General features: G+C 41.2%; 1 protein-coding gene across 2 annotated transcripts; it reads left to right on the forward strand.

The window, feature by feature from the left end:
- Nucleotides 1-1,538: 1,538 nt before the first annotated feature.
- prps1 (phosphoribosyl pyrophosphate synthetase 1) lies at nucleotides 1,539-14,923 on the forward strand. 2 transcript variants are annotated; one of them, NM_203809.1, is given in 7 exon segments: nucleotides 1,539-1,707; nucleotides 5,752-5,935; nucleotides 6,830-6,928; nucleotides 8,281-8,405; nucleotides 9,897-10,070; nucleotides 10,232-10,391; nucleotides 12,611-14,923. In NM_203809.1, coding segments are annotated over 7 exon segments (957 nt in total). In that variant the 5' UTR covers nucleotides 1,539-1,585; the 3' UTR covers nucleotides 12,704-14,923.

The following is a 14,923-nucleotide window of genomic DNA, read 5'->3' on the forward strand; positions in this document are numbered from 1 at the left end:
CATTATCTCTTAAAACATATTTCTTTAGAGAAGCTTACCCTCATCTAGCCCACCATTGTTTCAGAATACACCATGCCCTCCTAATACTTGAAATACTCAAAGCCACATCTCTCACTTGTCCGTGGGTTTTGGGCAGGGCCACCTTTCCCTCTTGTACTGGTAACGGCTCGTATTTTTGCACATTATCTGTACTTTCAGTGTACACACCCATTTACTGCATTGCACAATATGCTGATTTATAAATACATTATTAACAGTAATACAATCTTTGTGATCTAGGGACTGACCCCATTGCCCATACTGAAGGTACTTTCCCCCTTCAAAGATAACTGGAGAACGGAAATAAATGTGGATTATTCCTTCTCTCTGATCCCCTATCACTCATGTTACAGAATAACTGGACGGTGGCCTTTCTACAACATGAAAACATGTTACTGTGAATAATTCACACAGCTAATACAGGATGAGTTGAAGTGCATGTTACACCAAAAACTAAAAATACTTTTATTTTTATGAAATAATTCGGTCAGCACCTGACAAGTAACTACTGGCAGTAAAAATCCTTGTAAAAGGAAGGTTCCCTGGGGTGTGTATACAACCACTTACAACATCAAGACAGTCGCTACAGAAAATATTCATTATGTGTTAATGTGAGGCCTTGTTATGGGTTACTTGGCTTTCCAAGAGCTCGGCCACAGAAAGGAAATTCTAGCTTTTATAACATCCCAACTATGCCTCTTGCAGTAAGCCAAGATGAAAACCCAATTGCTCTAATAATAATTCTATTACAGACACCTCTTTTGGGTCTGTTTATGACAATTTCCAGGAATTTGAAGACGTTCTAAAGGATACTGCCATGATAAATGTATTTATTTTGTGAAGCAGAGCAATAGAAATATGTATTGGTTCCCTGCCTGCTGCACCCCCTTTCCCAACCAGTTGCACCCACACCTACACTTGGCTTCCCAGTATCTTTATAGTTGCGCCCATGTGGGGCCGGGTCCCTAAGCCCATTACAGCTATGGCAGGGCGCTTACATATATGATACAGCAATTGAGCATTTGGTCGCTAAAAATAAAAAACGTCGCCAATATATTAGTGTTTAGCCGCCTTAGACTTAATCTTTTTTGGATTGTGGAGGACGAGCGCTGCTATCGGCGAGCAGTCTCTCAGCCTCTGTGCAATATATTCCCCTCCCTAAACTAAAGACGCGGCATTACAGGAGCCATTACGTTGCGCATCTCCCTGGAGAGCTGATTATCGTGCTCACTAACAGGAAGCCAATGATAATGACACCCATGCTATCGGTTCAACCAAACCGAGCAAGCATCCCTCACGCCTATACCCCCAGCCTCTGCTACTATGAGAACCGCGCCAATCCCAAAACCAAGCGCTCTCCGTCCCTTAGTAATGGTGACGCAACCTGAGGGGCGTGGTCAAGATGCTCCCCTATTGGACCAAGAGCCATCACGGGCAGGAAGGAGGGGACTCGCTCTCCGTTAACTAACAAAACACCCTGCGCTCTGTCCCCTGGCCCCTCAGCCGCCTGACTGACTGACGCGTCTCCCAACACCACAGGGAAACGATGCCCAACATCAAGATTTTCAGCGGCAGCTCCCATCAAGATTTGTCTCAAAAGATCGCAGACCGGCTCGGGCTTGAGTTGGGCCGCGTTGTCACTAAGAAGTTCAGCAACCAGGAGACGTGGTAAGGGCCACTGCCGGAAGGAACAGGGGCAAATAGAAGTAAATATTGCAAGTCCCCCCCCTTATTCTGCCGGCATTGCTACATTCTATCCGTGACTTATCATCGGGCGCCAGAAGTATAGTCGAACGGGGTTCTGGGATTTGTAGTTTCCAAGCAGTTGCAGTTTGTGGCAGTAGGGGAGGCTTGGGACTACACTTCCCGACATGCCCCACCCGGCTCTTCTGTGAAGCGGAGGGCAATATAACCACGTGGGTTAGGTTATGGACAGCCATGTGGGAAGCGACATTAAGTGATAAGCGGCCAATTACAAAATGGGGTAATGGTGATACTTGTTGCGCAGTTAGTGTACAGACTATTCATATTCAAGGACAGGGGGCTGTGAAGCGTATTTTATTTATATTAAATAATTCAAACCCAACTCTGGGATGTGCAGTATGGCTGATTTCGTTCTGTGGCGACTCTGGCTTGTTTGCTTATTTGGAAGCTCCAGAGTTAGGTATATGTTAAACCTGGGTAGGAGATGTGCAAATACCCCCACCCCCTTGTGTGAGGGCAGGAGGCCTTTAAAGGGAAACTGAATGTTTAAAAATAACTTCTGTGTTTAAAGAGGCACATACACAAACATTGGAAGCCGCATTGATCTGCCTGGGAAGTTATTAATACACATGGGTGACACATGGGTTACTGATGGGCATATTCCAGCCTGGGGCTGAAATACATGCGCTGCCTGAGCGTTTCCTCCTTAAGCGCCTGATGCTTATTCTTACAAAACACAGACTTTGGGTGTTCGTATATTTGGGGTACAATCAGTAAAAATTAGTCTTTTCTTAGCAAAAGCTCTAATCGTACAAGAGCGTACGGTGTGGGCAAGTGGGGTGATTTGCAGAGGTATATTTCTTTAGGCACTGTGTTATCAAGCAGTAATTGCCTGCACCAGGAATTGTTGGGGCACTGTAAATACAAAGTTAATAAAGGGGTAATTTGAAGGGCTTTGTAATCTGCCCCCCAGAACTACAAAATGCTCCAAAACACCTTGTGTGCAATTAGCACTTTGTGTCCGGTCTGAGATTCACAATAGGCCCAGTTATTTCAATTATACAGAGGCCCAAACAGCCACCTACAGGCCCAATAGTCACTGTGTATGACATATTACAGCAACCCCTCTGGCATTTGCCAGAATCTAGAGATTGCCAGTCTGGGCCTTCTGCTGTTTATTTAGACTACAGTGTAGCCATGGGGGCAGCTACTCAAGGTGAAGTTGTGCTATAAGGCCTACATTTAGGGCTCTGGCACACGGGGAGATTAGTCGCCGGAAAAGGCTCACAAGGCAACTTCGGCGATTTGCCAAGATTGCGCCGCCGTGTGTGCCATCCCACTGGCGACTTACACGTTCGCCGGTGGGATGGCAGGTGATGGCAACTCGGGGAGATTAGTCGCCCGCGAACAGGGAGATTTGTCGCGGGCAACTAATCTCCCCATGTGCCAGAGCCCTTACATAGGTAATAAGTTGTAATACAGTAGTATTTACACAGGAAGATAAATAGGTCAAACACCATTGTTTTGATGGGACTACATCAGTGATCCCCAACCAGGGGCTCAGGGGCAACATGTTGCTCACCAACCCCTTGGATGTTGCTCTCAGTGCCCCAAACTAGGTAGTTATTTTTGAATTCCTGACTTGGAGGCAAGTTTTGGTTGAATAAAAACAAGATTTACTACCAAATAAATCCCCCTGTAAGCTGATAGTGTCTATAGAGGCCCATAATAGCCAATCTTAGCCCTTATTTGGCACCTCCATGAACTTTTATGATGCTTGTGTTGCTCCCCAAGTCTTTTTACATTTGACTGTATCTCACAATAAGGAAGGTTGGGGATCTCTGCCCTTGGATGTTGCTCCCAGTGGCCTCAAGGCAGGTGCTTATTTTTGAATTTCTTGTAAGGAGGCAAGTTTTGGTTGCATAAAGGCCAGGTGTACCGACAAGCAGAGCCTTCTGTAGGCTGCCTGTTCACATAGGGGCTATTAAGTAGCCAATTATAGCTCTTATTGGCACCCCCTGGAACCTTTTTGTTTTGCTTGTGTTGCTCCCCTTTCTTTAAATGTGGCTCATGGGTATAAAAGGTTGATAATCCCTGGACTACAGGATTAAAATCCTTAATCTTTAACGTTTTGTAAATTCTGGATAAAGAATGATAGTAAACCTTTTAAAGAGTACATATTGTATTTATAAAAGTGCCAGTGCATAATACGCCTCTAAATATGGAAGAAATGTTTTGTTTGTTTTTTGAACAAAGTATTTGTTAGGCAAGCGGATAGTCCCAGAGAAATTTTCTTGCATTCATTTATAAAAGTTTATCATTTTTTTGTATTTTTTATATAAAATAAATTAGGTTTTGGTCATTACAGATATGTACTTCCTAATAGCATAGCATAGCAAGAAGCATTCAGAACATACATAAATGATACACAGCAAATTTGCACATCCATTTCTCTTATTTAGATAAGCGTACCAATTAAACACTTTTGGTCTTGTACGTAGGCCTATTATATTTTGCAGGTTCTATACAGTGTTTGTTAATACTTGGGAGAGAAGGGGTCTAACTGCCAAGAGCAAGGCAGCGGCTCCCACACCGCCTTGGTCTCCAAAAATTGATATTAGGTTAAAAATACATGGGAAGATTTTCTTGTTTTGCAGCAAACAGATGGAACTTTGCCCAATTTGGCCACCCATGCACTGAGAGAAATTATCTAGTTTGTTTTGTCAATGCTTTGTAGAGTGAAGTGAATTTTATCATCAAACTCAATTGGTTTGATTCCAGGTTGAGAAAGTCTGTTTGTTTTGGCACAAGACACATAAAAGTGCACCTCATTTACCCAAATCCACGCATGCTTGCCTGTGTGCCCGACTGTGGCTAATTCAATGTATAGGGTATTATTATTATTAACATTTATTTATAAAGCGCCAACATATTCCGCAGCACTGTACAATAAGTGGGTTTCATACATTGGACATACAGAGTAACATATAAAGCAATCAATAACCGATACAAGAGGTGAAGAGGGCCCTGTCCAAAAGAGCTTACAATCTACAAGATTTCAGTTAGAGGTAGACTCTGGACACTCTTGAGTTTAGTTCATGCTACTTAATGAATTATATGGTACCTTTGTATAAATATTGACAGGACCTTACCTTCAACAGAGTACAGAAGGGCATTTTGAGATTAGAAGAAAGGCTTTGCCATGGGACCTTTTTGTCACTGAATATTTTTTCCTTTCTGTTGGTATCATTTTGGATTGTTAATTGCGCATTGTTTTATTTATTATTTTTGTTAAATTTAAAAAGGAGAACTAAATCTGTGAGGGTGCCCTCTCCCCAACCACTTTGTTGTCCCCATGTAAAAGTTCAGCCCCCTGACACTGGCTCTCTTTCTCTGGAAAGTGTGGTCATTTGGCACCATCTATGGCCATGTTAGACTTAATTTACCTGTGCCTGTCACTGCACAAACACACAGGGGATGGTAGGCAGTGGGGCTGCATTTCTCAGCAGTAGTATACAACAATGAAGAATACGAGCTGTGTGCCATTAGCCCAAGGTAGTTCATTTCTAAAGCTGGCCATACACCTAGAGATCCACTAGGCAAGGTCAAGGCTAAAAAAATGGATCACAAAACAATTCAGGTTTAGGGTGGACAGTCCTGTGATTATATTGTATAATTACCTGACACTTCAGTCCTCTAACAAGTGTCTTGCTTAGGGCTGTCTAGTTAACTAGTCACTTGTGGGCAGTATGTTGTCATGTTAAAATAGGCTGCATAGTAGGGTCACCCTGTTTCATCTGTGGGACTTGCAAATATGAATGGAACTGAAGTGCAGAAAACGTTTAGAACATTAGCTTTAAAATACATAGAATTATTTTATAGGAGATTGTCCCGTTTCTTTTGATGTACTTTTAATTGGATCACTAGATTATCTGTGAACCCTGTATACTAAGATCCAAAATTAACGGCGTTCTAATCCTTGGGTAACAAGCTTCTTCTACTTTGCAGTGTGGAAATTGGGGAGAGCGTACGAGGTGAGGATGTGTACATTGTGCAGAGTGGCTGTGGGGAGATAAATGACAACCTGATGGAACTTCTTATCATGATAAATGCTTGCAAGATAGCTTCAGCCTGCCGTGTCACTGCAGTAATACCTTGCTTTCCATACGCACGTCAGGACAAGAAGGATAAGGTAACATTGATTTTTCTTCTCCTACCTTAAGTCACTTCTTGATATTGTGGGCAAGCAATTGGCTTCTGTGCAAGTTGACTGTACTTGCTGGAGGCCAAATTAAGTTGAAAATCTATTCTATACCCCTCTAACAATGCATTTACGTACACAATGTTTCTTATTTCAAGTGCTTTATATAAAATTACCATTAAAATAGTTTTCTTCCTGTTCTCAAAAAAAGGCAATAGGGTGACTTCAACTGTACCAGACCTTACGTGCTCCCTCCACAGCAGCTCCCGACATCACCTCCTCAAACCAGAAGTCAGTTACTGCAGCTTTACGATGGATTTTCTAGCCCCTTGTAAGCTTTCCGTTTCTTCTTTAACATTCCTGCAAATGATATTCTGGGGGTGCACGTTGACAGCGTTACTTCCTTATTGCTGTAAGCAGGTGAAGGAATGCATGGACTGACTTTGTGGATTTATGGCTGACCTGGGTGCTGCTTTCCCTGCTCGCAGCCCTTACAGCAATAAATCATACTGAGTTAAAACACACCAGGGGCTAGAAAATTCTTTGTAGCACTTTAGCAACTGGCTTCCGGATTGAGGTGGTGATGTCGGGAGCTGCTGTGCAGCGCACATGTAGGGTCTCACACAGCTGAAGCCACCCTGTCTCCTTTTTTTGAGAACAGGAAGAGAACTTTTTTTTTTTATTTGCTTTAATTTTGCATAAAGCACTCGAAATAAGAAACATTATGAAGGGTAGATGTATTGCGAGAGGGGTATAGAATGGATTTAGAACTAATCAGTTTTAGGTACAGTCCAAAATAAACTGCTTTTGTTCAATCAGCTTTGTGGGGTGAATTTGTAGGCCTGTTATGTGATACTGTATAACCTTTTTCTCTTCTTCTCCTAGTCTCGTGCTCCAATCTCTGCTAAACTTGTTGCCAACATGCTGTCAGTAGCTGGCGCTGATCACATCATTACTATGGATCTCCACGCTTCCCAAATCCAGGTTATTATTTCTTGGAATTAGACACTTTAGTCCATTAATGAAATTGAAGTGCTGACTGATTTTCCCATAATTCTGTTGCAACTGATTAGGGAATGGCCAGCCAAGCAGACATCTGTTCATTGGAAGGGAATCTGGCTGCATGGAAATAAACAGGGCAGATTTGTAGGGCAACAGCCTTCAAACTAATGTTGGTAAATTGGCAGTCAAAAAGCTTCTTGTACAAAGCTGTTCGACTTATTTCATGTAATGGGCCAGTTATTTTTCTTTCCTATGTTTCATAGGTTGGATCACGTTAAACTGATATAAATGTTTTATAGGTGTCCTGAAGAGGCCGGGGCCATGAACACTAAAGGGGGTTTTAGAAATTGTGCAGCAGGACAGGGAGACAGAAAACTGGCACAAGAATAGACAAAAACAAACAGTGAAGAATAAAATAATTAGCAAAATCAGGGAAGAATAAAATAATTGCCAATATTAATACTTTTATTCTGGATTTTTTTTTGTTTCTACATGAACTTTGTCTTAATCGAACTGATCTTTCTGTATTTTGGCCAGATTGTACTCTGTATTCTATACTGTATGTTTAGGGTTAGAAGTTGCAAAGCCATAAATTTGTGCCCTATTTGGCACGTTTCAGAGAGTGAGAGAGAAAAGTGACATCTGGCATGGCTGTTGGGTGCTATTTATAATCTCCACTTTAAAAACACAGGAACAAGTGGTAAACATTAGAAGTTAGAGGCAACTGCGTTAATGGGTTTGTACACAAGGTTAGACATTATCTGATAAAACAGACAGCGTGGTCTCTCCCAGGGGAGAAAGGCTGAGAGGTTTTAGTACAGCCACCTGTGAATGATAGATGATCTTTTCTCTAATACACATTTTAAAAGAGAAAAGAGAGCATCAGCATATTGAACTACAACAAGCATATATCTAAAAAATACATATCTGTATTAGGTGTTGCAGAGACATAAAAGACCCAAATGTTCTCCTTTTAGCAATAGTTAATATATATTGGATACACTTTTTATTGCATTAGTTCTGTAAAATTATTAATAACACTTATTTAGAAAGCACCAACATATTCTATGTGATTATCCATGAATGAGTTAAAAAGTTTAAGATGGCCATGTCAGATCCACACTCACGCTGCAGACTACTAAACTAATGAGCAATATTATTTCGCAAGAAAACTTCAGGCAACTTGGCTCATATGCCATTAACCGGACACTCCCCTCTAATATATTGTTTTGTCATTTTAAGAGAAAATTCCTTACTTTATTTTACATATGACATTTAGGCTTTTGAAGATTGTTCTTATATTGAGTTATTTGACTTTAATTTGCTTGTTTCAGGGCTTTTTTGACATCCCTGTGGATAACCTGTATGCTGAACCTGCAGTTCTAAAGTGGATTCGGGAGAACATTCCAGAGTGGAAGACATGCACAATAGTGTCACCGGATGCTGGTGGAGCAAAGAGGCAAGGAATTTATCATTTCTGTTCTTACATGAACCTTGCTTCCTCTGACATATACTCCACCCATCTTGTCTATCTGCCTCCTCTGTCTCGACCTCTTTAGGCTAATGCCACACGAGGCGTAGGGCTGAAATTTTCGGCAAGCGGATAAACGCTTGCCGAAAATTCAGCCCTACGCCTCCTGCTTGTGCCTGCACCCGAATGAATGGGATACGCTCGGGTGCAGGCACATGTAGCTGATATACGCATGAAAACACGAGACTTTGCATTCTCTCGCGTTTTCATGCGTATATCGGCTACATGTGCCTGCACCCGAGCGTATCCCATTCATTCGGGTGCAGGCACAAGTAGCAGGCGTAGGGCTGATTTTTCGGCAAGCGTTTTTCCGCTTGCCGAAAAAATCAGCCCTACGCCGCGTGTGGCATCAGCCTTACATTTCTTGTAGTCTCATATTGAGTGTTTTTTTTCACCCAACTCTTCAATTAGTCTGCCCTTTTGTCAACCCCTGATAATTTTGTCAGGTCTAATTTGCATTGTCTATGTTAGATGTGTGTGCACCTGAATTTTTATTAAAATTGGGTTGGACCCACATATGGTCTTGTGAACTAAATAGAATAAGTGCTACAAGATGGAGAAACATTGAAAAATTTGCTGCACTCTGGAGGGATGATAAATGCATATAGAAAGCTAAAAATAACATTTGCTTTGGTACTTAGTGCTTACTTTATAAATGGGGTATACAATCTTTTTTTGTTTTGTACTGGGTGTTTTCAGGTTCACTTTATTTTGTGTTTAGCCAAAGAAACAACTTCTGAAACCCACCCGTGGTATTTTTAGATAGAGCAATAGCTTTGGCTGCCTCTAGTGTTTCTGTATTTAAGGATTTTTTCAGTTCTAAGCATTTCTTTCGGTTCTTCTAGAGATTATATCAGAATGAAGATGTCATACACAGTCTGTGGAGTCCAAGGGGCCATAAATATAAGAACAAACATTTAGGTTCATTGTAAATATTAAAAATCTTTTTAGCCCTATTAATGTCACCCACTCTTGCACCTACAGCACAGAGCATCATAAAAGCTTTTCGTGATGCTCTTTTGATAAATCCACAGCACATGTTTCTTGTGTTTTTGAAAGATCAAAACATCCCAGCACTCACTGGGTTTAAGGCTTGCCCAAATAAAATATGGCCAATAGCTCTTTCAGCTAATTAAAACAAGGGGGCATATGCATTAATAAACGCATTTGCTGAATATCTATTGAAATAAAATAGATTTATTGATCTTGTGATTTGTACTGTAACATTTTGTTTTGTGGAACTGCAGTGAACCTGTGCTTCATACAAGATGCTGATGGTTTGAAAATGATTTAACATTAGTTTCCTTTTTCTTTGTTTCTCACCTGTGCTTTTACCAAATATTTCAGTGACCAATGTACCTACGTGTTCCTCCTCCTTCCCTTTTATCACATATGCTCCTCCCCTTTTGTCTCTCTCAGGGTGACCTCCATCGCCGACCGATTAAATGTTGACTTTGCTTTAATCCACAAGGAGAGAAAAAAAGCCAATGAAGTGGATCGTATGGTGCTTGTGGGAGATGTAAAAGACAAAGTAGCTATTCTTGTGGATGACATGGCAGATACGTGTGGCACCATCTGTCATGCTGCAGACAAGTACGTTTTACAATGGGGGTATTTAGGTTCTTTGATACTAGGAAATGTAATGCTGGTGCCCAGATTTCTTGCTTTTGCATATACTTTATAAGAGTCCATTTCTTTTAAACCCTTCAAATATACAGACTCCATGTAAGCTTTTACTTCCCACTCTCTTCTAGACTTCTGTCTGCTGGAGCTACCAAGGTATATGCTATTCTGACACATGGTATATTCTCGGGCCCTGCCATCTCCCGGATTAATAATGCTTGTTTTGAAGCAGTAGTGGTGACCAACACAATCCCTCAGGAGGAGAAGATCAGACATTGCTCAAAAATACAGGTATGTGTGTATGGATGGGGGCTCAATTTAATCTTTTTCTTCACTTTGATGCAAGAGTAATACTGTCCCTTTTCATTACTTCCAAGATCTCTTTAATATACACCTGCCCTTAAGCATTTTCCATTATGTGCACTGAGTATTTCCAATAACAAATGTTGCATGCCACTGACAATAGGGCTTAAATATCTACAGTGCAAACAACCAATGTACACACAGTTTTTCTGCTGGTACAATGCTGAAAGCAAATATCTGCTTGCTATGAGGAAATTAAATTTATAAGCTATATTGCAAATAATCATTTAAAGGAGAAGGAAAGGCTACCAAAGAGTTAATCTCAAGCTGCTGGATTCCCATAATGCCTCGCTCCTGCACTGACTTGGTGACCAGGACTGTTGGTGGCGCATGCACACATGTCCCTCTTCAGCAGCACAAGCAGGCACCATCCCCTTCCGGTGTAGACCGGCAAGCGTCCGGTTGCCATGGCGACGCGCTATATAAATAGCGTGTACAGCAGCGAGCTGGGAAATTTGAGGTGGGGGAGGCAAACGCAAACTTTTCACTAAATTTAATCTTGTCAGCCTGAGATATGGCAACACATTTGTATTTTTACCAGGAAGCAGGCGGGGGTGCTGGTGGCGGCTCTGCAGCAGGACAGGCGAGTGCTGGTGGGGGGAGGGGGAGCGGGCAGCGCAAACGTTTCGGACGGGGGGGGGGTGCTGGTGGCTCTGCACACTGGTGGGTGGGTGCCCACAGGTGCGGGGAGCGGGGGCTTGTGAGCTGGTCAAAGTCGCAGGATGTTGGGGACGCATGCGCAGTAGAGACGGTGAGGGAAAGGGTATGGGCATCCCTTTTTAAAGATGGCGGCGCCGTTCACTGAAACAAATATGTAGTTTGTAGCAAGTGTATGTCTGTAAATCTTTCATTAGGCAAGCCAGATTTATAGTGTTTTTACACAGCAATAGTAGTACTATTTAAAAGTGTGCTTAATAGATTTTGACTTTCCTTGTCCTTTAAACTGCTGTGTGAATGCCATGTTTCCTAACTCTAGCAACCAGATAACATTTTAGATTTTTATCTTAAATTATGGCAGAAAGACATTTCAGAAGGTGCAAACACTATAAAATGAAGATTACGTCCAACCATAACTTACCAATATCTATTGTGTTAAATGTGAATATTACCACTAATATTGAGAGCAGATTTGGGCATTTATTAGCTGAAGTAGCACTTTTATTTTTACTGAACTCACCCCCCCTTCCTTCCTATAAACAGATAAACAAACTGCTGAAATCAAAAGCAGCTCATTATACAGAGATCATATTTGTGAACTGAAATTTGTTAAGTTGACCACTCCACTTTTTTTTTTTTTTTTAATGAAATGCTCCATTTTACTATATTTCATATTTAATAAAAATTCACTTTTACACACCTTACCAAGTTGCGGACTGGGTGGAACCGTCTGCTCTCCACAGGCTGCAGGGGTGGGGCCTCTGTCTATAACAAAATGCTGCCACAGACATCCTTGGGAGCTGTTTCTTTCCTTTCATGGCCATTTGCAGCTGTGTTGTCATGTTTGATGCTACACAGCACTCTGTGCACAGCTCTGGGCAGTCTTGCAAGAGGTAAATAAATTCTAGTGGGAAGGGAGGACTGTGCTCACAGCTGTAGAACTAACATAAGGTTTGGGAATGATCAGCTTTTTTTATACTCTGCAGTATGTTAAAGCAAGACATTTTATTAGGGACACCCATGAGAACAGGTATTTTTTTTTTATATAAGTGCTGCTCAGCATTTTGTAATGCATAGAAACCCAAGCACTCCAAAATGATTTATCAGCTTCATGAGCTTTGGCTACCATGATAGAATATAGGCCCTGCCCCTTTACCGGGCAAAAAGTCTTCACCTGTGGTATGGGGTTTCACTGCATTGATATACTTTGCAGTGCAAGCATGCCACAGAGATGTGGCCACTTCCTGTGCAAGTGTCTGTTACAGATGTAGCTACGCCCTGAAGGGCTGTGATGGCTGAAATAGTGCTTGTATGGCCCCCAAAATTAGTGCAAGGAAACTGTTAATAACTGGTAAAATGCAACGGTGTGCACTTTTATGCGGATAAAGGTAGGGTGGGTGTAAATCATGGCATTGATAATGCTGATAAGCACACTCTGTCTACTGTTTATTTGCTTGTAGTTTCCTTTAACAATATGTTTTTTTTACCAGGTCATCGATATATCCATGATCTTGGCTGAAGCAATTCGTCGGACACACAACGGAGAGTCTGTTTCTTACCTCTTCAGCCACGTTCCACTATAACACCACCTAATATAAAAGAGGACACCTCTTCTTTTGCTCCGTCTGTATCCCTTATATACATCCTAATCCAGTAGGGATGCTAAGGGATCAGGGCTGGTCCCTCCATCTTAATCTCCCCTCTGTGTGCTGAGGGGCTCATTTCTTGCCCCAATCGGAAATATTTATGTGCTAGTGTTTCCCTAATCCCCGGCTAGCGGTTTCCTAGCAAGAATGTTAACATCCGTCCATTTCATTTTGTGTTCTACATTTTTATGAACTGAGGAAAAAAAAAATGACTGCACTAATGGAAAAGAGGAGTGAAAGACAAAACTGCTGTGTTTGTGTTTTTTTAATTATTATTTTTAAATAAAGCTTCAACTTGCCCCTTCTCAGTGGCAATACAAGCCATGGGATTTCTTTGGCACTGTGCTAGGCATTGTGCATTACCAAATTCATTTATTATTGGCCCAATTTCTAGCATAAGGATTCATATTTAAAAGCAACATGCTTCATATAAAGGGACAGTAAGTGTTTTTACCTGTTATATATGGCCCCCTTGGAGACTTATGCAATACATCTGATATTTTCATGCTTTTAATGTTTGTGTTGTAGTGAGGTAAAAACAAGCAAACGTTGTACCAATACCCATGTGTAGTTGGACACTAGAGAATATGGACATTTTTCCATTTATATTTCCTTTAGTACACGCAAAGTTTTTTGTTTTAATGACTCTTTACAAAGCAAATAGGGAATGGAAGGTCCAGCACTCCTGTGCCAATTAGAAAGACTGAAAACAGAATGAAAGACATTTTTTTGCCTGTGGAATTATCAGAGCCTGTTGTAGGGAGGGCTTAAAGGCTACTTAAGGTATAACAGGTGAAGGAATGAAAACATTGCAAAAGTACTTAAAGCAGCACGTCAGAATATTTGCCTTTAATATGCATTTATAGTACAGGTATGTCACTTAATATCCAGAAAGCTCCATACAGGTGACAAAACAGTACTGTTGGTTTTAGTAGCCTTAAGCCATGGTGGTCTATTTTAGGGCCATGGCCCACAAAGCGTATGCCTTCCTACCGGCGATGCACTTTATTGCCAGTGAAACGACATATTGGGGAGATTATATACCCACGGCAGCAAAGATTTAATTGCAGCAACCAATCTCACCGTAGGCCTTGATTATCTGAAACAACACAGGTCCCTAGTACTTAAAAAAAATTATCCCGCACCTATATAGCAAAGCCAGAACATTTTTTGCCATAGTAATGAGCAGAGCTGCTGTACAGCTTACCTCGCCTTTATCTTTTCAATTCATTATAGATTACAATAGACTTTGTTTTACGGTCCCTTTTAAAGGGTGACATTAGACATTACATGTATATGTGGTTACTTGTTGACCAAAGGCTTTTATTTGTGTTCTGCCTTTGGGCTTTGACTCACCTTAGCACTGTATTCATTCAGCAACTTAAATGTCTTTGCTACTTACATGTACCCAGGCTTCATCACGCTCCCAAAAGCTGTTGGCCTTGGCATTATTTGGTATCCTTTGCCCTTAATTACTCCATTTTCTCCCCATCCAGCAAAAGTAAGGCCAGTGACACACAAGGAGATTAGTTGCCCCATGATTAATCTGAATGCATTCTTACTGGCAGGAATATGTATCGCTGGCAGGAAAACATATGTGTCACTTTGTGTTTTTTTCTTTGGAAAGCTGAAGTGACACATATCGTTTCCTAGCAGCAATTTTTATTGTCATGTTTATTACATCTTCATTTTGTCCTTCTCAACAAGACAAGGTCAAAGGAGATCTGTTATCAATTCTGATAAAAATCTCCAGCTGGCTGTTTGGAGCCTCTCCAGACTTCATTCATCTAAAGCAGGCCTGCCCCCCCCCCTCCTGTATTTATCACTTCCATTTAGAGGATAGAGCCCCTTTCAAGTACAGCTACTTTTGTAACCTTTATTTTTTTGAATATTATGTTGGAGTGTTTGAATTATTTATATCAAGAGCCATTGCAATCTGCTGCATAAACCAGGCAGTTGTAATGATTAAGCATTGCACCAAACACATATCTTGTGTATTTTTATTTTATTACAGACCCACTGTATAATAAGCCACAGTGTCTTTGTGTTTTGTGCATGTATTTCTGTAAGTAAAACACATGCACCACCCCATGCTGAAGGTTAAGAAAGCAGAAGTGCAATACACCTGATTAAAGATGCAGCTTTTTTCTAGAAAAA

This window comes from Xenopus tropicalis, chromosome 8, assembly GCF_000004195.4.
Source record: "Xenopus tropicalis strain Nigerian chromosome 8, UCB_Xtro_10.0, whole genome shotgun sequence".
In the NCBI taxonomy this organism is placed as follows: domain Eukaryota; kingdom Metazoa; phylum Chordata; class Amphibia; order Anura; family Pipidae; genus Xenopus; species Xenopus tropicalis.

Excerpts from the sequence above, each read along its gene's own strand:
- prps1 (XM_031890283.1), top strand. The coding sequence starts at position 6,866 with ATGCTGTCAGTAGCTGGCGCTGATCACATCATTACTATGGATCTCCAC. Across the intron at positions 8,406-9,896 it reads GATGCTGGTGGAGCAAAGAG|GGTGACCTCCATCGCCGACC; the intron begins GCAAGGAATTTA and ends TGTCTCTCTCAG. Across the intron at positions 10,071-10,231 it reads ATCTGTCATGCTGCAGACAA|ACTTCTGTCTGCTGGAGCTA; the intron begins GTACGTTTTACA and ends ACTCTCTTCTAG.